At 35.8% G+C, this 25,956-nt stretch overlaps 1 protein-coding gene across 1 annotated transcript in view; it reads right to left on the bottom strand.

Annotated features, from left to right (window-relative positions):
- The window catches only part of sema3ab (sema domain, immunoglobulin domain (Ig), short basic domain, secreted, (semaphorin) 3Ab), a 23,653-nt gene extending 3,157 nt beyond the window's left edge, over positions 1 to 20,496 (bottom strand). The window contains exons 1-14 of the mRNA XM_016248293.1: positions 20,338 to 20,496; positions 17,118 to 17,180; positions 12,952 to 13,071; positions 10,837 to 10,963; positions 9,925 to 10,067; positions 7,087 to 7,201; positions 6,913 to 6,982; positions 6,614 to 6,758; positions 6,292 to 6,511; positions 6,097 to 6,188; positions 5,840 to 5,881; positions 4,430 to 4,587; positions 2,932 to 2,999; positions 391 to 536 (exon numbers count right to left, since the gene is read on the bottom strand). Coding sequence (XP_016103779.1) covers positions 391 to 536; positions 2,932 to 2,999; positions 4,430 to 4,587; positions 5,840 to 5,881; positions 6,097 to 6,188; positions 6,292 to 6,511; positions 6,614 to 6,758; positions 6,913 to 6,982; positions 7,087 to 7,201; positions 9,925 to 10,067; positions 10,837 to 10,963; positions 12,952 to 13,071; positions 17,118 to 17,180; positions 20,338 to 20,496 — 1,668 coding nt within the window. The remainder of the gene's footprint in view (positions 1 to 390; positions 537 to 2,931; positions 3,000 to 4,429; positions 4,588 to 5,839; positions 5,882 to 6,096; positions 6,189 to 6,291; positions 6,512 to 6,613; positions 6,759 to 6,912; positions 6,983 to 7,086; positions 7,202 to 9,924; positions 10,068 to 10,836; positions 10,964 to 12,951; positions 13,072 to 17,117; positions 17,181 to 20,337) is intronic.
- Between the last annotated feature and the right edge of the window lie 5,460 nt (positions 20,497 to 25,956).

Raw genomic sequence — 25,956 nt, 5'->3', positions numbered from 1 at the left:
ATATGTGAAATTAACATTTTAAATGAAAATAATAAATAAATACCTTAAAATGAATAAGAAAATGTTTAAGATTGTATTTCTAGGTCACTAATCAAGTATATGTAACACTGATCATGTCAACTCCTGTACAAGGTCAGATGTTTTTGCATCCATTAAAGCACATGATGCTCTTTCTTTGATGGATCATTCCTAAATCATGCTGGAGATCATGATCATGAAGTCTGAGCAGCTCGACGTCCATGCTGCTCAACAGCTGCTGTCATTTAAGTAAAAGAGGGACAAGCCAAATACTAAGAAATGTAACATCATGTTAATTTTTCCATTCAACTTTTTACTTATGCTGATAATTAGTGGTCTTCTGGTCTCCACTGTATACACAACAGAACATACCTCTTCTTTGCGGTCCTCTCCGTGTCTCTGAAACTGCCAGTAAATAAGGGCACGCTGGGATTTAGGACTGCACTCCAGAAGAGAGCTGCTGTTTTCAACCCCATACACTGTCTTATCCAGCAAACCTCTCTCTCCGTCTGCCTCATCTGCTCACATAGACAGGGAAACAACAGAGAAAGAAGTGAGAACTCTTGATCCTGATACAGACAAACAGGACATCCAACAGTGAGAATACAAACTGATAGTTCAGACCATATGCTATCACACTAGCAGAGTCACACCCAGCATGTCTATATCACAGCTGTGTGTCTCTCAGCGTGTTTCAGGTCTATAGGGATTCAAGGCCAAGAGAGACCAAAAAAATCCAAAAGACTAAAATGTTAAGCGGTATCTATTCTTCGGTCTTTCATTTTCTTTTACCATCCTTTTAAGTCTGAACTATGAAATGTCAGAGCGCAGTGCTGTGGGTTAGCGGTGTTTGTGTAATGAGGTGTGTCCGATACATGAAGTCTGTGTGGTTCCCATGAATGTGATCACACGATGTACACCATGTATCATTTAAAAGTTTGTGGTAAGTAAGATATTTTTTTTAATGGATACTTTTCAACACTGATAGTAAAAAATGTTTGAGCACCATGATTTCTGAAGGATCATGTGACACTGAAGACTGGAGTAATGATGCTGAAATATCAGCTCTGCATCACAGGAATAAATTAAATGTTAATATATACTCAAATAGAAACCAGTTATTTAAAATTTTAATAATATTTCACAATATTACTGTTTTTATGATCAAATAAATGCAGGAACATAAGAGACTTCATTCAAAAACATTCAGAAATCTTATAGACCCTAAACTTTTGAACGGACGTGTGTAAATGCACGTTCTAGAGCCTGTATTTTTGCAACAGCTGTGAAACAGTTTCTCAGCAGTTAAATATGTCATTAACATAGCGGAATGACCTTTTTAGGCTGCGTTTCATTTCAAAAGCTTTAATTAAAAACACTAACCTGACATGTACGGCATATATGCAGAGCTTTCATTAAAACACTGTTATGAACAGTTGCAATTTTCTCTTTGGCTTCAAAATTATACTTTCCCCGCACATCCTGAATTTTATTTTATGAAGAGATGTTAAGGGAAGTATGACGCAGTGACTGCTTTCTTGCTAGCATGTTATCACACTTAACATAAAGTCAAGTAGTAAGATCTGCAAGTTGGATCAACCTCATTCTTGGTCTTGGAGCAACAATTTATATTAATAAACCAAATTTTCTTCTGTTTTTAGTGCTAGGTTAGAATTAGGGCTAAGCCTATTTGATAGAAATGCTGTTCCAAAGCCAATAAAAGATGTTAGGGAGGTGTTATGCATGGTTGGAAACCAGAAGACTGTTGGTTTGAGTCCCACAAGAAGCGAGACATCTTCACTGTGACCTGAGTAAGACACTTAACCAGGAGGACTGTTCCTGTTATAGGTGTTCTGGCACTTTGGATTAAAACATCTGCTAAATTACTACCTAGTTAACTAGTGTACTACGATTCAATAGTTTGGGTTCAGTAATGAAATTTATTTATTTATATTTAGAATTTTATGTTTTTGAAAGCAGTTTTGGTTACACTTTATTTTAAGGTCCAACACTTGCTATTAACAAACCTCATTAACTCGTAGTTTGCTGTTTATTAATAGTTTGTAAGGTAGCTATTAAGTTTAGTGATTGAGCAGTATTAGGGACGTAGAATATGATCATGCAGAATATGTGCTTTATAAGTACTAATAAACAGCCAATATGTTAATAATAGGCATGCTAATAAGCAACTAGATAGTCAGAATTGGTCCCCTAGTTTTGGTTACACTTTATTTTAAGGTCCAACACTTGCTATTAACAAACCTCATTAACTCGTAGTTTGCTGTTTATTAATAGTTTGTAAGGTAGCTATTAAGTTTAGTGATTGAGCAGTATTAGGGACGTAGAATATGATCATGCAGAATATGTGCTTTATAAGTACTAATAAACAGCCAATATGTTAATAATAAGCATGCTAATATGTTACTGCTACTAAAGTGTTACAGAGGTCTTTTATGCTCACCAGGGCTGCATTTATTTGATTAAAAATACAGTAAAAACAGCAATATTGTGAAATATTATTACAAATGAAAATACATGTTTTCTATTTGAATATATTTTCAAATGTAATTTATTCCTGTGATCAAAGCTGAATTTTCAGCATCATCACTCCAGTCTTCAGCGTCACATGATCTGTCAGAAATCATTTTAAAATGCTGATTTGCTGCTCAAGAAACATTTCTTATTATTATCAATGCTGAAAACAGTTGTGAGGCTTAATATTTTTGTGGAAACTGTGATACTTTTTTTTTTTAACCCAGAACAGCAATTATTTGAAATATGAATCTTTTGTAACATTATGTTGCTTTTGATAAAAGACTAAATCAAATTATAGACTGTATAGAAAGACATTTGTAATCATTAACCCACAATAACAGTGTGTTTCTGCACATAGTAAACATGTTTTGGTATTACCGTGATGCTGTAGATCCGAACATTGAGTCAGAGGGTCTCCGTTCCTTATATCTTGACGCCTCGTTCTCCTGCGAACGTACAACACACAGCAGAGAATTAGAGAGGGTAGGTGAGTGTGAGAACACAGAAACTCACATGTCCACTCCTATACACATCTGTCTCGCAGAAAAGCTCTCATTATATTAACTAAATCAAACACAGCTCCAGATAAGCATACGTGTCTGAAATGGAACCTGTTTTAGCTCTGGGCTGTTTAGTCTCTAACCTTTATGAAAAGACGTATCATGCAACACATGTTCTGAGAAATCTTGTCCTGAATGTACCTTTGGTAAAACTCGGTAATGCTGGCAATATGTGAGGCCTTTTCAGCACTAGTAGCGCACAAAGAACCTCTCTGAGAATCTCATCCACAAGCATATTACTTGCTACTGGAACATGACATGGACTGTAAACTTGAGCCCTGTCCTGTTCTTGTTTTGGAAATTGAAGATGAAGTATAAAGTGGGGGTATGTTTGCTTTTGACGGCCCAAAGGAGATGAGTTTAAACAGTAAAAACTATAGTCGTGCTTCTAAGTGCTACAAAGGACAGCTGGGAAATTCAATAAGATTATGATGGACACCTCAAATAAGGTCAAGAACTCAAATATGAAATGACAGCTTTTTGAAGTGCTTTCAAAACTTCTAATGTTCTTTCTTTGGCAACATAATAGTTAAACTAACATTAAAGGTATAGTTCACCCAAAAACTAAAATCTTTTTCAGTCATGTCGTTCCAAAAGTCAAAACAACTACTTTTTGGTACTTCTTATGTACTTTTTTGTGTGTCTTTTGAGAGTCCTTAGTCAATACATGTTTTTATTATCTATAGAAAAGAGCAGCTTAGACATTCTACTAAACATCTCTTTTTTTGTTTCCATTTTTATTTTATTTTTTTCAGCTTTAGACGTATATATGTATGTATGTATGTATGTATATATATATGTATATTAGAAATAGTGCCTTGGCAACTAAAGTATTAACATTACTAAAACTAAATCTGAAAAAAAATTAAATAATGCTCAATAGAAAAAGATGACAAAAGCCCATGACAAATTACTAAAACTAAAATTAAATCAAAAACTGAAAATATAAAAATAAAAGCTAATTCAAAATATTAATAAATAATATAGCAGTAAATTATTAATACTAAAATAACACTGTCAACTACTCTTTTAAGGTTGCAGTGTTGCATGATGTTGAATGTTACAGCCTAAAAATAGCAATGCTATTACTATGAGCTCATTTAAATTACATGTTTGCTCCAACTAAAAATTAATTGAATTCATCACCTCGATCTAGTTCAAATAAGTAAAAAGAAAAAGAAAAATCTGGCAACTTTTGATATATAATAACAAATCTGAAAGGAATTCAGAGCCCATTGATGAAAAAACTCAAAGTTCATGGAGCATCTTCTTCATCTTAGATCAATTTTGCAGTGTTTCTGCGTTCCTCAATGTACCTCTTAGCAGTTGGAAAGTATCGGGAACACTGTGAGCCATCCCAGGCGCAGTAAGGATCACGCGCCAGACAGCACTCAGCGCAGGCCTTCCCGTACACATCACAGCGATGCAGCGGCATTTGAGAAACCCCAATGGCGGATCCCAGATAGAGCTGTTGCTGTAAAGATAGAGCAAAGAGATTGAGACTTCCTTAAAAAAATGATGCCAAAGTTTTGATGGCCTGTGCTCTGGTGTGATCTCTGAGTTAATGGCTGTTTCACTGAGGATACGGGAACTTTCTCAGGGCTTGTACGCAGCTGTTTAATTATATATCCCTTCAGATAACCTCAGTGTCTGTTTGATTATTCACACAATCTAAAGGAGAGCTCACGCTGCAGTCCTGGGTGTAAAACCAGCTGGTGTGTGTGTGTGTGTGTGTGTGTGTGTGGCCTCTAATGGTAGTACCTCATGTTGCCGTGTTGTGTGAGTGACTGTGACAGCAGCCCCTGCTCTGTGTAATGTAGCTGGAGGCCAAGCAACGTGTGTGTGTAACCCAGCCTGAGAGTAAGAGCTGTGTTGGGTTTTTTGGTACATGATAAATCTGGCTGGTCTATATCACCTCTGTCAACAAAATGCAGTGCGGCATGACAATTTCCCCACAAAACACCCAGTGCTAACTTGGCGGACCAGTTCGCGCTTTTTCATAAAGCTCACATGCTGGCTAGTTCTGCACTCACAGAGATCACCTGTTAGACTTTTTGGTTCTTATTGTGAGTGAATAGTTTTATGATTTAAATCTAGGATAATATTTAGAATCAATTAGAGCTACATATCTGCAAACAGACTTCTAGTGGCCCACATTTTAGCATAAAAAGCATGTTAGAATGTGTTAAGCTGAATTATTTTAACTTTTACTTATATATATATATTACCATCCAAACACTTGAGGTTGATAAGATTTGATAAGAAAACCAGTAATATTGTGAAATATTAATATAATTAAAAATAACTATTTTAATATAATTTAAAATGTTATTTAATCTTGTGATGTCAAAGCTGAATTTCCAGCAGCCATTACTCCAGTCTTCAGTGTCACACGATCCTTCAGGAATCATATTCAGTAATAGAATAGAATAATTTGGGTTAAGCTATGTTAGAACAAGGATAAGAACAAATATGCACCGCTGTTGTGAATTTCTGTCCATTTGTATACAAATATTAGTGAATTAGACCCACTGTGTTCTATAAAGCATTAGGCCTATTTCGCTTTTTTAGATTCATTCTTTTCCCTGCACTTCACTTATTAAACCAGTTATGTTCTTCAGACTTGCCTAATGGAATCATGTTCAGTGCTGCCACTTATAAAGAGCTGCTTTCACCACCTTTATTGCATTAAGAGATCAGTTGTTTGAAATTCTAATAATACCAACCTGCTTTGTGGAGAGTTCCATAGCAGTAATAGCTGTTGGCTCCTGTGAAAAAAATAAGTGTTTTTAATACTTTATATTACAAAATATTTCTCAGTATGAAAAGTGGAAAAAGAATAAAACCTAAAAAATAATTCCTTTGAGGTATTTTAATAGAAAAATTTGACGACTTTGGAATGTACACTAAATAGTTTTCAATGAACAATCCTAATAATGTACCAATTAGGAATAAATTAGTATAATAAGCTCTATAAACCCACTCTGAACACAGTCATCTCTTCCAACAGGACTTCTTCAAGATCATGCCATGTTCCTCTGGGGATGGAAACCACCTTAAGAACTGTGCCCATGTCTATGGTGGAAAAATAACATGATTAACTTGTGTTTTACATCTAGCATATACCAAAAAAAAACATGTAAATAACATTATTAAAAAAAATCTTAATTCTACTCACCAGTGCCAATAAACATAACATCATATTGGCCGTCCTCTGCCTCCACCCTGTCCACCACTATCTGAGTAAACTGATAATCAACATCGGTTTTGATTATGATTGGACGGTTGTTGATGGGGAACACTGGGTTGTACATGGCCGGATGGCTTCTGGCAAAAGTGATAACGTCATCGGGAAAGTCCTTTGTTGATTCAAAACCATCAAAGGTTTTGCTGGGGCACTGTTAACATCCAGTAGAACATTTGTTCAAATCCAGGCAGGCAAGTCACTTTAATTTGAAAGTAAAATATACAAAGGCATCAGCACTGATTGGCCGTCTTACCGTGCCAGGTCTTGGATATGGCACTCTACCCAAAAACGGTACCCATTGGTAGTTGGGTCCATCTCGGTGGGCATAGGGGCCCAGAAACACCCTCCTGATATCCGCCATACCGTACATACACACCGCTGAGCCCTTAAAGATGTTACTGTAAACCCGAGAAACAGCAATTATGAGTTATTTGACAGCTTCGCCTTTAGGGACTTGAGACATAATTATCAAGCTTTGAATACAAAAAGACAGAATAAGCATTCAGGCTCGGTGGGAAAAGGGAATTTGGTGTAAATTGGATATTTTAATACCTGGATGTTGTAAATACAGCATAGATAATAGGGTTTTTGGGATCCTTGGAGCTCATGAGAAAAACATCCTCTGAAAACGAGCAACATTTTTTTTTAGAGAGCGCACAACCAAATATGCCAAAACAGAAAAGTAGAGCAAAATCTGAAGGTATTGTCATAACATGGGTAACTTACGTAGTTCATCAAAATGTGTGTCGATGCCGTTCAGGCCAGGAACGGAGCAGATTAAACGGGCCTTCAGAAAGGTGGTCCATTTGTTCACCAAACTCCTGTGGCCTCCAAAATCATTCTGTCAGGAACAAATTAAAATGTACTTGTATCAAAAAAGAACGTTTGTCAATGCAAACTCTGAATTTTGACTTGACATCTGCATTTGAAAATTTAAAAAAGAAAAAAAAAAAGTAGTTTAAAAAAATTTAAATATTTATGGACTAGTGTGGTTGAACATTTCACTTCCCGGATACCATCTGTATGGTACTCTGTTGAATATATCTGTCAAATTTATTTGAACTAAAATTCTGTAAATTCCTGTGGGGCATGGCCAATTCAATGCAAATTTCAACGGAGTAGTGAATAGAGACCATTCGATTTAAGCTATCATTCATTTCTGAAGCACAAACAAAATCTCCACTCCTATTCTAAATGTGATTAAAGGGGTCATGAATTGCATTTTTTCTTTTATAATGTAAAGATTTTCACTTTTAAAAAAAAACTTTTCCACCCTGTGTGTTAAGACACTTTTCAAAACTTTTACATTTATGTAATCACAGAATCATGAAAAAAAGAATTCTTCCGAGACATTCACATAGTTGAAAATAAACAGTCAGCTTTGCACTGATGTATTCATTTCTATTACATAATAAAGCTAAACGAGTCATTTTGGTAGCTTGGTTTCAATAAAAGCTGTTTTTAGAGTAACGGAAGTTTTTAGAGCTGAAACTTACAGTGTGTTTTTATAGTAAAATGACCTCTTACATCTCAAAAAATCAAGGAAAAATTGATTTCTCATTTCATGACCCCTTTAAGGTAAATGCACTCCAACATAAAATTCTCAAAACAATAACTCCAGTCATCCTTTGCACAGACAGTATTTATTTATAGAGAATAATTATTGATGATTAATTCATTTTAAAGAGGTGTGTGCATGTACACACACACACATGTTGTGTTTCCATGTTTTATGGGAACATTCCATAGGCGTAATGGTTTTTATACTGTACAAACTGTATGTGCTATTGCCCTACACCAAACCTACCCCTAAACCTAACCCTTATAGGAAACTTTGTGCATTTTTCCTTTCTCAAAAAAACTCATTCTGTATGATGTATAAGCTTGTTTCCTCATGGGGACCTCAAAAATGTCCCCACAAGGTCAAAATTTACTGGTATTACTATCCTTGTGGGGACATTTGGTCCCCATAACGTGATACATACCAGGTACACACACACACAGGTGTCTTCAATCTTGTTTTACACAAAAAAACCTAGCAGTCAGCATGAGAAACAAATGAGCAATAATAACAGTCTTCGTCGCTGTGGATTGATCAGCTCTAATTAGCAAGGCGGGAAAATGTGTTACATAAACTAAACATACACTCGGCATAATAAGACAATTGTATGCGCCGGTGAAGGGAGGATTCCAGTCATACCAGAATACCGAGCGAGCTGTAATTGAGAACACCTTTCTACCTCTTCAAGCTGTAGACTCGCACTTGAGCTGAGCGAGTCTGCCAAAGGCTCACATTTTCTCCACAGAGGAGTCTTTGTTCTCTCGGCTGATGGCTCCTGTGACATTTTAGGCATCTCTTAAATTTCGCGGTGGGGGGTGAGAGCAAGGCCACAAAACAGAGGTGAAGCCAAATGCAAAAACACTGGCTGGGCCTTCCTGCTACCTGCATCGCCACCATGAGGAGGAGAGGAATGGAGCAACGTTTTGTGTATGCATTACCATGGTAAAGAAAAATCACAAATAAGATCTAGTTAATATCTCAATCGTGTCTTCTATACAACAAGATTAAATGGAAGCAGTCTCTTAAAGTATTTTTCTGAGAAAAAGAGTACTGAACTGTGCTCAAATTTGCTAAGATATCAACAAAGTCAGAATGGTATTGTCAATTTTTGCAAAATTATGTTACGTTGCTTCTTGCTTGTTTTGCGACACTTTCAAAGTGAAATGTCCAGTGAGTTGCGTGTTCGGTTTTATCCGAAACAGATGGAAGTGGATCTAGCAACGTTTTATTACATTGGCTGTTGTACGTATCATGGCAGTTTGGAAATGAAATGTCTGATGAGTCACATTTGATCACATTTGAAAATAACGTAACACCTACACTAAACCCTACCCTAAACCTAACCGACAGTGTTAAAGGGGTCCTATTATGCTCTTTTGCAAAGTCTTGATTTTGTTTTGGGGGTGTACTAGAACAGGCTCTCATACTAGGTTGTTCAAAAAACACATTATTTTTCACATATTTAACATTATTACAACACCTCTCTCCCCAGTCTAGCATGAACGACTCGAATAGTTCCTGTATCAAATGAAGGCCCGCCTTCTGAAATACGAAATGTGCTGTGATTGGTTAGCTGGGCCAGTGTGTGTTGTGATTGGCAGCACTCGGCGCCTGGTCGGGAAATGTCATGCCCCTTACCATAGCCGCCTGCGAGCTTCAGTGTAAATATTGCGTCAATATCAAATCATTTTGAGCGCGATTTAAACCCAGATGATTGTAACCACTCTAAGTTCGTCTGCCTTGGGAAAGCTAGCGTGTCTCCGACATAGTGATAACGCTCGTTGCCTTCTCTAGTGCAGCTCAACCAGGTCTCGTCCCATTTGTCGATATTTGTGATATCACAAATCCCGGAAAATATGCATTGTAGTCCAATCGAGTCGTTCGTTGTAGTTTTTGAAAAGTGATTTCTGTTGAATAAAATATCTCCTTTTGAAGTGGACTTTGAGCTTTGCAGATCTTTTTTATGCTCAAACAGCAACATTACAGACAAAGAGTATCTGTACCTTGCACAACTGTCCGATTCTGGCGTGTGTAGCTTTGCTGATTTGCTCTCCATCAATAGCGTTCTCTCTGAAGAACAGATAGATCTTGTCGTCTTCAGAGTTGTCGCTCTCTGGGATGAGATGCACACTGATAAATCTAGGATCTGGAAGGACAACAAACAACACATTAACACAAAAGAATAAAAATACATAATACAGCAAAAATAATTTAGCCAAAACTAGTGTGGACCAATAACTTTAATAGCAAGAGTACTGACCATTTCAGATTTTCTGATTTTTAAGCTTCATTGTTCATATAGTTGAATAGGTCTGACTCTCTAATTTTCATGTGTGTGTGTGTGTGTGTGTGTGTGTGTGTGCGTCTTAACGAGATGTTAAGTGTGTATAGACGATGTTGTGGGCCCCAGTTCTAAACAACCTGTTTTTCATGGCTATTCAGGGTTATTGCTGTATTCACTGAGAAGCAAGAGCCACATCACATACGTCTCACATCACGTTACTGTGGCACCAGCTCACATTGACCTACACAGTCACCTCACCACATCTACATGCACATACACATACAAGTGCGCAAACACTCCTATGATGCAAAACTTGTTAATTGGAGCCAAAGACATTGATTTACTCTTTAATTGTTCCTTTGGTTAACAAAAAAGAAGTAATGGAAGAAGTTCAGCTTTGCATAATAATAAATGACTAAATGGCATTTTAAATATGTTAAAATTATTATAAACTAATAATGTTTCACAATATTACTCTTGTTAGTAGTGTATGTATGTATGGTAGTGTATGTGTATATAGTATATTTATATGTTTGCTGTCATTTAATATATATATATATATATATATATATATTTTGCGTTCATTTAAAATATATACAAAGTTGTGTGTAAATATGTGTTTGTGTCTCACCATTGAGCCATCTGGAGTCATGCTGCTCCGTTCTGATTGGATGGTGCTTGCCTAACGTTCGGAAAATGGCAAAGTCCCGGCCCATGAAGTCAGCTGATGTCCCAGCATAAAGTTCCCCATCTGATGATCAAAAACACTAATTAAAACTCATATTTAGGATGGTTAATGTGAGTTCAATATGGATGGCGAGAATGAAATGTCAGGAGGCAGGAGGAACTAGTTCAGTCTGGGTTTTGTAAACTTTAATAACAGCTCAGGTGAGGACTCAAAGAGGTGTGACAGTCAACACTCAGGCAATTTCAGGCTCAAGGATGGCGTGAGAGAACGGGACTGTGTGTGTGTCATGAGTGACCTTTAATCTGAGATGAGAGATTTAACAGTAGAACACTCTGCAGGTAGAGCACAAAACCAGAGGAACAGTCTGCACTGGTCATCCTCGAAGAGAGAGCATTAATCAAGGGTGTTGAGTTTCCATTCAGAACACATGAACCAGAGCAAAACACACTCCGGATTATGCAACGCCACATTCCAAATACACAGACACCTGTATTAGTTTTCTCCAACCAAATCTGCTTTATGTTCTGTTTAGAGTTTAATGAATTTCTCAGAGTGACAAACAAAGCAGCTCAGTGAAGGGAAACAATGGCTATTGAGAAGACAAATATATGCACTCTCTCTGTGTAATTATATTATCATCATAACAATTTGAGTCAAAAGTTAAACAGAAAATGTGACAGTATTTGGTAAATTATTTCTAAATCCTCAATTTTATTTTATTTTTTCTATATTTAAATTAGATTTTGAATCTTTTGTTTTCAAGTGTTGTCTCATACTTGGACCCCACTGGACAACCTACACACATTTTTTATTCTATTCTATTATATTCTATTCTATTCTATATTCTAAAATAAAAAAATTTAATTTATTAGAGTTTTAAATTATTAATATAAAAATGTTGAAAACAATAAAGTACTATTAAATTATAATTAATAAATATCTAGAATAAATACATGTATTAAAATAAATAATTATATTTTTGAATCAGTCAGATAACAGCATGAGTTTCAGTTTTTTTCCCACTCTTCATATACTTGATCTTAAATATGTTTATGTCTTATCTGTGCATTTCATTTGTATTATGGTACCAGTAACCTATTACTTATTTGTTTTCATAGAATTTGGACACAAACATCTGCATCATTCCTGTACCATTACTACCACCTTCACAACTAGGGCATCTTCTAAATATACTGCTACTTATTTGCACTGACTGGTCTACCATATGAACATAAATTATATAATACTTGTAAGTTTATTTGTATTATATTATATATTGCAATTTGTGCTTTTAATTAGATGCTTCTGCATTCCATTGACTTTGTACTGTACCCTACACAATGACAATAAAGTTCAATCTAATCTTATCTAAATTTCAGAGCGGGAAATGGATCTAGTCATGTGACTTTACACCACCCATGTAAAAATGTGAAGCTAAGAAAATTAATTAATAATTTTTTTTTGTTGTTGTTATGAAAGACATCTACCTGTACAAACTTTTTAAGACCATATATATATATATATATATATATATATATATATATATCATGAGTAATGTGTGTAAATATGTATTTGTGTCTCACCGTTGAGCCATCTGGAGTCGTGCTGCTCTGTTCTGATTGGATGGTGCTTGCCTAACGTTCGGAAAATGGCAAAGTCCCGGCCCATGAAGTCAGCTGATGTCCCAGCATAAAGTTCCCCATCTGATGATCAAAAACACTAATTAAAACTCATATTTAGGATGGTTAATGTGAGTTCAATATGGATGGCGAGAATGAAATGTCAGGAGGCAGGAGGAACTAGTTCAGTCTGGGTTTTGTAAACTTTAATAACAGCTCAGGTGAGGACTCAAAGAGGTGTGACAGTCAACACTCAGGCAATTTCAGGCTCAAATCACATTTTAAGGCTACTATGTGATTCGATAAATTTTAGCATAATTTTTAGGTCTTATCTGAGTGACCAAAGACCTTTAAATAATCAAAATTGACATAACAATAATTTGATAAAATAGAACCACCAATAAACTGAGAAATAATAACTGATGTGGGATGTATTTACCTCCGGGCGTTTGCCCACTTCCACATAAGCACAGACGGGATGGAAGGCTCCTGTTCCACACACATACAAGTGCGTCTGATTAAACGGCTGCAGAACCTTTATGAAGTTAGAGCACTCCTTCTGCAGAGAAAGAGAACAAAACAACATCAATTTATGAACAGAAAACATAGCACTTATAGTGATGTAGCCAATATTTTACCAACAGATACTCCCAAAACAACACCTTGAACTTGACAGAGAGCAAAGCAAACTACATCAGTGGTGTTTCTATATTTCTCGATTCACAGTTACCACTGCGTTCTCAGATAAATAAACACATCCCATCTGTGTCAACAAATGCTGACAGACACAGCTTATCACACACACACACATGCATACAGTGGCCAAAGAAAGCATTTGGACACTTAGGACACACTTACAAATGTCTGAATGTCAACAAGATATAAAAATAACAAAATAATTAAGTTGCAAAATATAAAAACAAGTTGCATGCATTAAAAAATAATCTTATCTGTAAAATAAAATATTATGCATTCAAATATTTTACTTTTATTTAGCAAGGACACATTAAAAATTTATCAAAAGTGACACAAAATGTATCGTTTTTTTAAGGGGCACAACTGTTTTCAACATTGATAATAATCAGATTTATTTATTTTTTTTGAATATTAGAATGATTTCTGAAGGATCATGTGACACTGAAGACTGGAGTAATGATGCTGAAAATTCAGCTTTGCCATCACAGGAATACATTACATTTGAAAATAGATTCTATATATAATAAAAATAAAAAATACATTCTATGGACCCTAAGCTTTTGAACCGTAGGGAAGATGGATGAAGTATTTCTTTACTTTCTGGTTTTCAACAGTTCATGGAACATAGTTAATGTGATGACAAAACCTGCGATTAGGACACCTGTGTGAACTTGGGGGGATGAATATTAGAATGATTTCTGAAGGATCATGTGACACTGAAGACTGGAGTAATGATGTTTTCAACAGTTCATGGAACATAGTTAATGTGATGACGAAACCTGCGATTAGGACACCTGTGTGAACTTGGGGGGGACTGACTTCATACATTCACTAATAATTACCCTTATATTATCACCTTCATAGGTTTATGTTGCATGACAGTTTTGTTTTGATGTCCTCAGATTGTCATGCTGTAATCTGTGGACTGTCCCAATCATTTCATGTTATTTGATATTGCATAAGTCCTCTGTTTATTGTTGCTAATGTGTGTCATTTCTGTGTGCATCAAACTCCTGTAGCAGAATTCCACATGCAGCGGCACAGCTGACCAACATGCTCTCCCATAGCTCTTTTTTAAAAGGAAAATATTACAACAGCTGGAGTTGCTTTTCAGCCGGGTGTTTAGTGCATTAACAGGGAAATCCTGTTATGGGCGTCCATAGCTCCCCAGTGGCCTGTACTCTCAGGGTTATTGTGTGTGTGTGTGTTTGTCAGCTCCACTGTAGCATCTGAGCAGGGATTGTGCCTATGGAAATGTGCATGCGTGTGTTCAGAAGCTCTTCAGTTGTGTTAAACACGTGTCTGAGCAAGTCTCGTCTGGAACAGACTGAAGTGACTCATCTAATGTGGAAAAGGTTTACAGAAAAGTATGACAACATATAATATGTGACTCAAAGATTTGGCTTTTTCTACTTCATCAATATTGGCTGACTGATACTTTAGTTAAGCTGAATTTCTCCAACCTCCTATCCCAACTTAACATATATAAGTTGGGATAGGATACCTTGATAATTATATGTAACTCATTTGTACGGTGATTTCTCCCAGCAACCAGCAAACATTTGTTAATTGCATAACTCAAACTTAATTTAAAGTGACATGTTTCTGTACACACCTTCAAGGACAAAAACGCATGGTTTTAATTCAAGTTTAAGTTCTCCACTCAACATGCTGCTGGTTCACCTTCGTAATAGTGGTTTGTTACTTCCATACACATTAATTGATGGTGAAATTGCACAATAACCAATAGGAAAACAGTTTGGAGTCATCTTGCTATTTAAACAATATTTTAAAAAGTTGCTTTGTCCATGCTATCTTGGTTTTGACCAAGCCTATCTGTACTAAACTAAACTAAACTAAACTAAACTAAACTAAACTAAACTAAAATACAATTTTTAAATGTTAATATTTTCTGCTAAAGTTAGTTGTTTCAAAGTCTACATATGCATTTAAAACACTTACAAATTACAATTGTGGATTAAATAAAAATAATTAAACTAAACTAAATTAAATTAAAATGTAATAACAAATAAAATGAAATATTAAAAAAATAAAATAAAAAATAAAAATAAATATTTTTTACAAAATAAATGTTATTTTTATGTTAATGTCAAAGTCAACAGATGCATTTAAACACTTGTCTAATTTGACCTAACATGCAGCACTGCCACCAACACAAATGGCTGTTTTTGTGAAGACCTGTGCTTCATAAGCATTGATCTCACTCTCTTTTTGTTTCTTACAAATTGTGGCTGAGATCCTTCAACCGTTTTCTTCCTTCATTGGCCCTGAACAGTGCCCTAGATTGACATTGTCCCACTTACTTCAAACAAGCTTGAGTCGAGCTCTCTTTGAGCAGAACAAGCCTCAGTCAATCTGTTTCTTTTCACCGGCACCCCTCTCTTCACATAAAAGCCATCTTTCAGTGAGCACCCCGCCATTCATCGAGAACATGTTTGCATCAAAATCTCACACAATGCATGTTATTGCCATTCAAATAAGAGCCTTTGAGACCCAACCAACCTTATAGTTTCTTTATGATGCTAACATCGCCGAGGGCCGCTTTCTATGGCTTTATATGTTCAAGGCAGCACCTCGGGCAGGATCTGTGATGGAATTTATGAGAGCAAATGGCAGCCTAGTCTGGAAAGTGTTTACACACCGTTGTCCCACAATTAAGTGATTTGGTTTTTATTCATTCTTCTATTGACATCTGCTGAGCTGATCTTGTGGGAGAAACCTTCAACTTTGTTTGTGAAATCAAAAGACGAATGACAGACAAGCTCAGCTTTACCTTCTCAGAACGAACCATTCTTGTCCAAAGCAAACCAATCGTGTCTTGTTTTTGGAACCATCTCAAATATTATATTTACTTTTAATAAAATACTTTGTATTGCTCTTTTGAAAGCTGACATACTATGTAAACATTCACTGCAGCTCAAAAAATTGTGGTCAAATGGCTGCATTTATTTGATTAAAAATACAACAAAAAATACTAATATTGTGAAATATTATTACAACTTAAAATAACTGTTTTCTATTTTAAATCATTTTACAATGCAATTTATTTATGTGATGCAAAGCTGAATTTTCAGCATCATTACTCCAGTCTTCATTGTCACCTGATCCTTCAGAAATCATTCTAGTGTGCTGATTCGCTGCTCGAGAAACATTTATTATTATTATCGATGTTGAAAATTCATTAAAACATTAGGTCAGTAGACGAATGACAGACAAGCTCAGAACGAACCATTCTTGTCCAAAGCAAACCAATCGTGTCTTGTTTTTGGAACCATCTCAAATATTATATTTACTTTTAATAAAATACTTTGTATTGCTCTTTTGAAAGCTGACATACTATGTAAACATTCACTGCAGCTCAAAAAATTGTGGTCAAATGGCTGCATTTATTTGATTAAAAATACAACAAAAAATACTAATATTGTGAAATATTATTACAACTTAAAATAACTGTTTTCTATTTTAAATCATTTTACAATGCAATTTATTTATGTGATGCAAAGCTGAATTTCAGCATCATTACTCCAGTCTTCATTGTCACCTGATCCTTCAGAAATCATTCTAGTGTGCTGATTCGCTGCTCGAGAAACATTTATTATTATTATCGATGTTGAAAATTCATTAAAACATTAGGTCAGATAATCACTCTGTTCACAGCTACAGATTTCTGTGTAATCATTTGTGTAGTTTCATCTTGCTGATCTTGCTAATCATAAAGTTGTATCACGCATACGTGTACTACAAAGTGAGACATGAGAGATGCAGACACGCAGACAAACAAGCAGTTCACTATATCAGTGAGAACTATCCGACAGATCCCAGGGTTGTGGAGAGGACAGAAGAGAGAGGATGGGAGAAAAAAAATCAAAGCGAAAGAGAAGCACTTACCTGGACGTCCTTCCCAGCCCACTTGCATTCATCTCGTCGAGAAGGTGAAGGAGGCCAGGATATCTACCGGTCAGAGACAGAAAGATAGAGAGAAAGTTAAAGGCGAAAGAACACTGGAAATATTTTGTTGGAAGCTTCTTGTTGTCTATTAACCCTTATAGACCCACTGTAGCAACCTACTTGTTTTAAGTACGTAAATATTATTATATTAATAGTATATACTTTTTTCACTAAATATGGGTTAAAACTACGAACAGCAGCAGTTCACACTCTAAAATGTATCATAGCAACAAGTTTAGCAGGACTGCAAAGCAACAAAATGTTAATATTTTAACCTTTGTGCGCTCCTCATTTGGGAGTCACACTCATGGTCTTCGCGGTCAAAAGTGACCGGACACCTGAAATGTAACTTTTTTTTTCTTCAGTAAAATCAATCTAATATATTTTTGTTCAATAATATTTTTTCTTTTTTCTTTTGTATTTTGAGATAATTTTATGGTACTAATTAATATTTATGCAATAATTATGATCAATTTTTCCCATTGAAAACAGTACAAAATGTTTTTCTAATTTTTTTACATTATTTTTTAATTAATGCTGTATTTCAGATAAAATAGAGACTAGGCCTTTGCAATCCCATTTTTGAAGGCAGAATATCACCTCCTGGTGAGAGCAAAAAAAGAAAAACCTGTAATTTCATGGTGCAACCACTAGATTCCTGTATATAGGACTCTATAGAGAGGCTTGTGAATTCCCTAGTTGTTTTTATGGATAATTGTTGACTTTTATTTGGTTGTGGATTTAAATGTATATTAAGGAATTGTCAAAGACTACTTTTTGTCAAGGTTTATATTTTTTGTTGTTTTAAATGTTGATTTGAAGTGTAGGTTTTTGCATTATTATTACTACATTCAAACCTGAACACAAAAAACATTTTTTTTCCCATTTCCTATGGTCGGTCATTTTTGACTGAAGACCATGAGTGTGACTATTTTTTTACGACCACTTAGCTTTTACGAATCATGCCTTCAATTTTTTTGTGTGTTCACATACCAAGTGCCATACAAGTCACAAAGTTTCGTACCATTCTGGTGAAACTACGATTTTTTTTAATTCTAAATGTAAAATTTGCCACACAGGGGGTGTGATTGTTTTCTATACCCACTGTATACTCCATTCTTTAACACAAATCTGTATACATCAATATTAGCTATTGCATTAGCCAGGGTCTATACACACAACTTTCCAGATGTGTTGTGCAAATCCTAGGCATCGTGCAAGAGGCCTTCAGTGGAAAGAGTAATGGAATTGTATTATAGGAAGAACGAGGTTTCTGTGGGACTGCTGTCACAGCGAGTTCCATTCTCCCTGTGGCTGGAGAGAGTTCAGTGTGCTGTAATGGAGCTCCTGTCTGATGGCTGTGAACGTGTGAAACTGCATCCTGATCAGATAAGTGCTGAGTGAAACAGACAGAAAGAGAGAAAGTACTATACAGAACTTGTATAGTAGTTGGTATGGAGGAAGAAAGTTTTCTTTGGTAGCGGTACATGTTGCCCTCATTAGACCTCAATTATAAATGTGGCATAGTATGCGTCACTATTCCTGACAATAACTGAATTAGTTGACCCACTTTTTTGTTTTAGAATAGGACGAAATGACCAATGGAAATATCTCTATAAACTTCATGCAGCTCAAAAATGAGGCATATAGAGAGCATGTTCTGTGTGAACAGCTTCTTACAATGTAACTAAGATAGCTGACTAAAGTAAATTCTTCAGGATAAATGATATATATCTTACGTTTTCTCATACGGTAACATTTATATTACCTTTGTTCGGTGAAGGTTATGTTTTTAAAGTTGTATATAGGCTAAAATGGGCTGCGGTTTTGCCCTGGCGCCGTTTGTCTGTACTTGGCTACATTTATTTTGTTCATTATTTATCCAGGTGAATGGATAGCAGCTCTCAGCCAGACTCTATGTGATCAGTATGACAGCTTTGCTCTGAAATATTCATACACTTTTCGTTGGAAACAGATCCCCCTGTGTGCTGATGTGTTCGTGTTTGTGTGTATAAGACAGAGAGAGAGGGAACAAGAGAATGAGAGAGAGAGAGAGAGAGAGAGAGAGAGAGAGACTGTGTATGTTTAAATAGCAAGTATTGCTCTTTTATATATACTGTATATATACTGTATATCCCTTATGTTTTGTTCCAGTCATTTTGACCCGGAGATGATTTTTCCCCACGAAAATTCTAGTTAATGTTACTGCATTAGACTAAAACCTACTGACTTTGCTCACACAGGGTTTAACAACATCCCAAAAAAAGAGCTGGTCATTTTTTGGGGATTTTTTCTTACCTTGTTACACTTGGTCAAAAATGACCGGGCTACAAAAACTGCTTATATAGGTTTTTTTATTTCTTTTTGGAACTGATTGATTGTAGGCCTCATTGATCTGAGTGTATACATCTCAGTTTTGATTTGAATATTGCCAAAAATATCCACAAATAATGCTTTTTTTCACTCAAAAACTGATGTGCATAAGCTCTGATCAATGAGGCCTACGATTAATCAGTTCCAAAAAGAAATACAAAACCTGTGCTAACTGAAAGAAAACAAGTTGACAAAAAGATTGAATGTGAGATTTGGTGATAATATAGCATAATGAGAGATTTAAAAGCAATTTTTTTAAAGGTTGGCCATTTATGACTGGAAACACCAAATTGGGTACAGGATTTTAAGCACAGGACATTTGAAATATTTTAGCTTAAATTTGTTAGGTGTGGTGTTTAAAGTGGATGACTTTTGAGACACAACACCCCTTAGAGGGTTGGTAGCATGCTGACAGTTTTAACATGCTAACTGTTTTCTTCTGAGAAATTGTGTGAAGTCTAAGACAGCTATCAAAATATCCTTTTCATCCTTTACTGTCAGACTTAAAATCAGATTCTGCGAAAAATATTCCAATTATCTGTCACTGTCTGTTTAGTGTCTGATAGATGTACCCTAAACTAAACTAATTATGCAGGGATTCCCTACAACTAAGTAGTCGACTAGTCGTTCAGACAACTTACCAGGCAGCCAAGTTTGAAATATGTTTCGTACATCCCTACAACTATCAACTTTCATTTGAATGATACCCCATGTGCAATGCTGATCATCCAAATTGTTTTAAGTTATCCTGATTGGTTTAATAGTTGTTCTAACACCCTCGTCTTACCAGATCTATGTCCAGATTGACGTCCACCAAGTTGAAGGACAGCACATGGTCTTTTGCCCCCACAAAGAGCCGACCTTTCTCTTCATCCAATAAAAAGGTGTGATAGGCAGAGCTGTTGGGCAATCCGTTGAAAGTGAGCAGGTTGTTGGACTCCAACATTTCTGTTGGAAAAAAAGGGAATATAGTATATAGGATTTATTTGAGAATGGTTAACCTACAAACTTCAAAAGCAAAAGCTGACAGAAAAATTAACACCCAAATGCTGAGTTTTCAAATATGGCCGACAATACGTTAAAAATGTGATGTTTTCTGACCTCATCTTCATTTTCATTTTTTAGAGTAATATGGTTGAGAGGGAGACAGATAGATGGACCTTGGCTTCTACAGTGACTGGCAAGCCGCAAGAAAGCACAATAAAAGAATCAAGTCTTCAGAAGACATGCAGTAGCTTTGTGTGAGGAACAGACTGGAATTTGAGTTATCTTGATTGTGCATGCAGAGAGGATATCGGAGGGTTACAGAGGATTTTCAGTGAATAACGACTCAAACAAACCCATCGTATTGCTTCAGACGACTAAGGATAAAATGCATGAGTGCACTTTTATTGTGCTTTCAAGTCCTTTTTGCTGGACCTGTTATGCGTTCACTGTATGGAAAAACAAGTTGAACATGATGCCTTTAATCGTTAATATACTCTCAGAAAAAAGTACAAAAGCTGTCACTTGGGTAGTACCCTTTCAAAAGAAATACCTTTGTACCTAATTTACTCCTAAAGAGAGCATATTAGTACCTGTTGAAAGGGTACAGCCCCAGTGACAGCTTTCGTACCATTTTTTCTGAGAGTGTACATCTCTTAACTTATATTCCACACAAGAAAGCATGTGGTGTAAAGCCACGTTAAAGAAAACAGAAAATGTGTGCCGGGACCAGCCAGCTGTAATTACAACATTTGTCCTTAAGGGAAGTAAGATTTTCCCTGCCGTCACACTTAAATTGCTCTCCAGAGGGACATTAATAACAGCTGAGAAACAATTGGACAATTATTGTAACCTATGAGTGTCTAGGTGTGTGTGTGTGTGTTAGGTTTTAGGTTGTATTAGATTTTATAACCCATCAGTATTCATCATACAAAAATAAACATAAATAAATGTACTTAAATTCAAACACATGAACAGCCCTTTTAGGTTACAACAATTGTAAATAAGTAAATGAATTAATGAAATAATAAAAAGAATATTACACACACACCTATACATAAACATCATTTTCATATACTCAATAAATGAGTGAATGAAAAACTGAATTAAGGAATACTTCACTTTTTAAAGTAATCATTGCGTGCAAATCTTCATAACTACACATACAGAAACACATAATATGTTTCTAAGTCAGAATGAGTTCAGTGTGACAAGAGTTTTTCAAAGGGCCTGAGGGGAATAGAGGAGGTACAGGAGAGAGGAAAGAGTGAAAGAGGAAAGTGTGAGAAAGGAAAGACAAACCTGTGGAGTGTCACATAGGAGAAGAGAAGAGAAGAATAAAGAAAGGTTAATACTAAGGTTGAGATGACTTAAAAGAGGTCAGTGAGAGAAAAGGAGACAGAGAGAACGCAAGTGAATCTCTCACTCAGGTTTGGAGTGGCTGTGGTGTTTCCATTTGGCGCCATGACTCAAAAACACTCCGAATGCCTTTTACACACTCAGACACACTCGAAACCCCATGGAATTCATCTCACCATCACTTCAATGTGCGCGCTCACTCACAAACAGGCTTTTTCTAAGACAAACCTGTCTCTGTTCAAATAAAAATTGTTCCGAAAGCTATGATCGTTTCATTTCGGTCTAAACTTCACACAACTGAATAATGACTGTTTACTAATGTCTTTTTAGAGCTGCATTACAGCCGAATTGAATCTTGTTTGCATCACTGAATCAATATTTTCTTGTTTATAACTGTGAAACTGCTTTGTATAAAGCACTATATAAATAAAGGTAACCTGATTTGACAAAATCAGACCTTTTTCCACTATCACTGTGCTCACTATGGAAAAGATAAGAAAAATCTGTGAAACTGATTCAAACATGGTAAAATGTGTCAAACAAAGCATTATTATTTACAGCTGAAAGCTTTAGCAAATTAGCCAAACTTGAAACAAAATAAGTGAATTGCAAGTTTTGCTTATTTCTTAAATCAGTTCAATCAAATGAATTACATTGTGTAATATATTTGCAAAAATATTTTAACAAAATATAAAATACATTTACATTTTACAATATATTTGGTTATTTCAAGTCAATATATTAATTATTATATTTCAGTATCTTTCAACATACAACTATCACTAGCATTCAGTTCAAAGCAATGCATTTTGCAATCAAGTTGACAGTGTATAGGACTTTTGTGGAGTGTTTTACGTATATTTCACAGGGTATTTCAATTACTGTAAGGAAATGAACAATACAAAGTTTAACGATGGTTTCCTCTGAGCTTTATGTCATAGAAACGTCATTGTTGCTGTCATACTCTCTCCTTTTGCTATTTTCGCCTTTTTTGATGAGTTTTATGCTCACTTTGGCTGATGTAAACGAGTGACTATGCGCACTATGTGCACAGGCGTCTCATTGGATTGTCAAGAGTCTGTTTGCGTAATGCACTTGTGCTTGGAAGGGGTCTAATTAAAATATGCACACATATACAGCAATCAAATACACACAAACGCTCTCTAGAACTGCAAAATGACTCCATCAGCAATCACAAACACTCACTATTCAAGAGGAAATGACTGCACTTGATTATTGTCAAGCATCGCTTTTGAACAAATAGTCTGTGTACAGTATGTACAAAAGTCTTTGAGCATTCTGAAACATTGCTGCTTTGTTATAATTGTGTCTTCATCAAAACAATAAATCATTCGTCAAGTTTTTCTCTGTCAAATAGGTGAAAACAAAGCATGATGTAATGTTTATATCTTTGAACGCCTCTGTTATGATCCAGACGGTTGCCAGGGCATTCCGAGCTCATAAATCAGATACCCCAGATAGAACATCTTGTAATTATTACATCATTCTGCATGTCTTATGTGTGCATGTGTGATCAGATCGAGGTGTGAGAAGTGAGTTTAATTGGGCGTGGTAATCAAATACCTTCTGAGAACATTTAAGTTTTCAATCTGGTGTAATAAAACCTGATCTTGTGTAAAATGTGAACATGAGATTTATGATCTAACTGCCTAGTAAAACAGTGAAAAGTGCTTTTTTTAATCAGTAATATCGATTACACACAGACACATAACTCTAGCGACACTTGCTGTGTGAATCAATAGCGCATGAGCTGTAATGATCATATAGCCCAGAGTTATTTATCTATTAAAGATTACCTGAGAACACCCTGAGGAACAGGTTCTCAGAATCAAGGATTTGAGTTGCCAAAGACAAAGACAAGGAACACCAAACGGTTTTAAAGTTCATTCTGCAAAGATGTAAGCAAAAATTTAAGACTGTGGGCATCAAATGTAAAACTTTAGCAATCAATCACTAGCATCAGAATACTGATGCAAAAAATTAGAATTTTTGAACTACTGAGTGTAGGTTTGTTCATGAACGGCACTTGCTAAATGACAACTTCACCAGAAAAAAATAAATAAAATGTTACCTTAATGCTTTGTAAACACTCTTTCAAAAGTTTGCAGTCAGTCTTGTTTTTTTTTTTTTTTTTTAACTAATTAATGCTTTTATTTAGTAATGTTGCATTCAATTTATTAAAAGTGACAGTTAAAACACATAATGCAACAACAGATTTCTATTTCAAAGTACTTTTGAACTTTCTATTCATCAAAGAATCCTGAAAAGTGTATCAAACAATAATATTAAGCTTGAGCTTGGTATATTAATTTCGTGAACAGCAAATCAGCATATTAGAATGATTTCTGAAAGAGCTTTATGTCATAGAAACATGTCATTGTTGCTGTCATACTCTCTCCTTTTGCTATTTTCGCCTTTTTTGATGAGTTTTATGCTCACTTTGGCTGATGTAAACGAGTGACTATGCGCACTATGTGCACAGGCGTCTCATTGGATTGTCAAGAGTCTGTTTGCGTAATGCACTTGTGCTTGGAAGGGGTCTAATTAAAATATGCACACATATACAGCAATCAAATACACACAAACGCTCTCTAGAACTGCAAAATGACTCCATCAGCAATCACAAACACTCACTATTCAAGAGGAAATGACTGCACTTGATTATTGTCAAGCATCGCTTTTGAACAAATAGTCTGTGTACAGTATGTACAAAAGTCTTTGAGCATTCTGAAACATTGCTGCTTTGTTATAATTGTGTCTTCATCAAAACAATAAATCATTCGTCAAGTTTTTCTCTGTCAAATAGGTGAAAACAAAGCATGATGTAATGTTTATATCTTTGAACGCCTCTGTTATGATCCAGACGGTTGCCAGGGCATTCCGAGCTCATAAATCAGATACCCCAGATAGAACATCTTGTAATTATTACATCATTCTGCATGTCTTATGTGTGCATGTGTGATCAGATCGAGGTGTGAGAAGTGAGTTTAATTGGGCGTGGTAATCAAATACCTTCTGAGAACATTTAAGTTTTCAATCTGGTGTAATAAAACAAAGATCATGTGAAACTAAAAACTGGAGTAATGATGCTGAAAAGTCAGCTTTGCATCACAGGAATTAAATACAAACTAAAATATATAAAAAATAGAAAACAGCTATTTAAAATTGTAATAATATTTCACAATATTACTATTTTTACTGTACTTTAGATCAAATAAGAGACCAAATAAGAGTATAAGAGACGTCATTCTTCTTTAAAAAAAAAACAACTTTTAAAGTTTAAACAGTAGTGTATCATGGTTAAGCTGAGTCAGTGCAAAAATGTTCTGTGTCAGATTCCAGAACATACGGTGCCCCTGCCTGGCATTGTGGGTAATCTACAGTAGCAGCATGCAGTCACACAGGAGGACGTGGCTTTAGACATGCTGCTAATCTGAAGAAGAGCTAGTCTCAGCCTCTTCAAACCACTGAGACCATCTCTCTGTCTCTTTCCCTCCATCTATTGTTGTGGAAAAACATCTGAAAGCACAAGCGAGGAGGGGAGGGCAGGTGGAGGCAGAGGAACGGTCCCTCCACACTGTCGCCACCCTCTCCCCTGCGGGGGGCGTGTGTGTGTGTGTGTGTGTGTGTGTGTGTGTGTGTGTGTGTGTGTGTGTGTGTGTGTGTGTTTGCGTGTGGGCAGATGAAACATGAGTGCTATCCACGCTCACCTTTTTCCATTCATCACAGCATGCATGTCCATCTAATCAAATCTGGAGTTCTGATTATTAGCATACCTTATCGTTTGAACTCTCTCCACAGGGTCCAAAGATGATTTTATAGCAATCAAAAACCTGAAATCAAATCTAATCCAATTTCCCTCATGTATTTTTTGCTTTCTGAGGGGGAAAATCCCCCTCTCACATAAATATTTTCCATTTCACAGGAATTTGGCAGAGTATTGTTTTAGATGTGTGCGCTCTAACGCTGCGGCTTTATAGGATACGGAGAGTTCACATGCTGCAAATGCAACCCAACACCAGATTCCTGGCATGTTTGTGGA

Source organism: Sinocyclocheilus grahami, unplaced genomic scaffold, assembly GCF_001515645.1.
Source record: "Sinocyclocheilus grahami isolate Dianchi unplaced genomic scaffold, SAMN03320097.WGS_v1.1 scaffold874.1, whole genome shotgun sequence".
Taxonomy (NCBI): Eukaryota; Metazoa; Chordata; class Actinopteri; order Cypriniformes; family Cyprinidae; genus Sinocyclocheilus; species Sinocyclocheilus grahami.
Note: the sequence above shows the minus strand (reverse complement) of the source record. Positions and strands in the feature narration are given on the sequence as shown.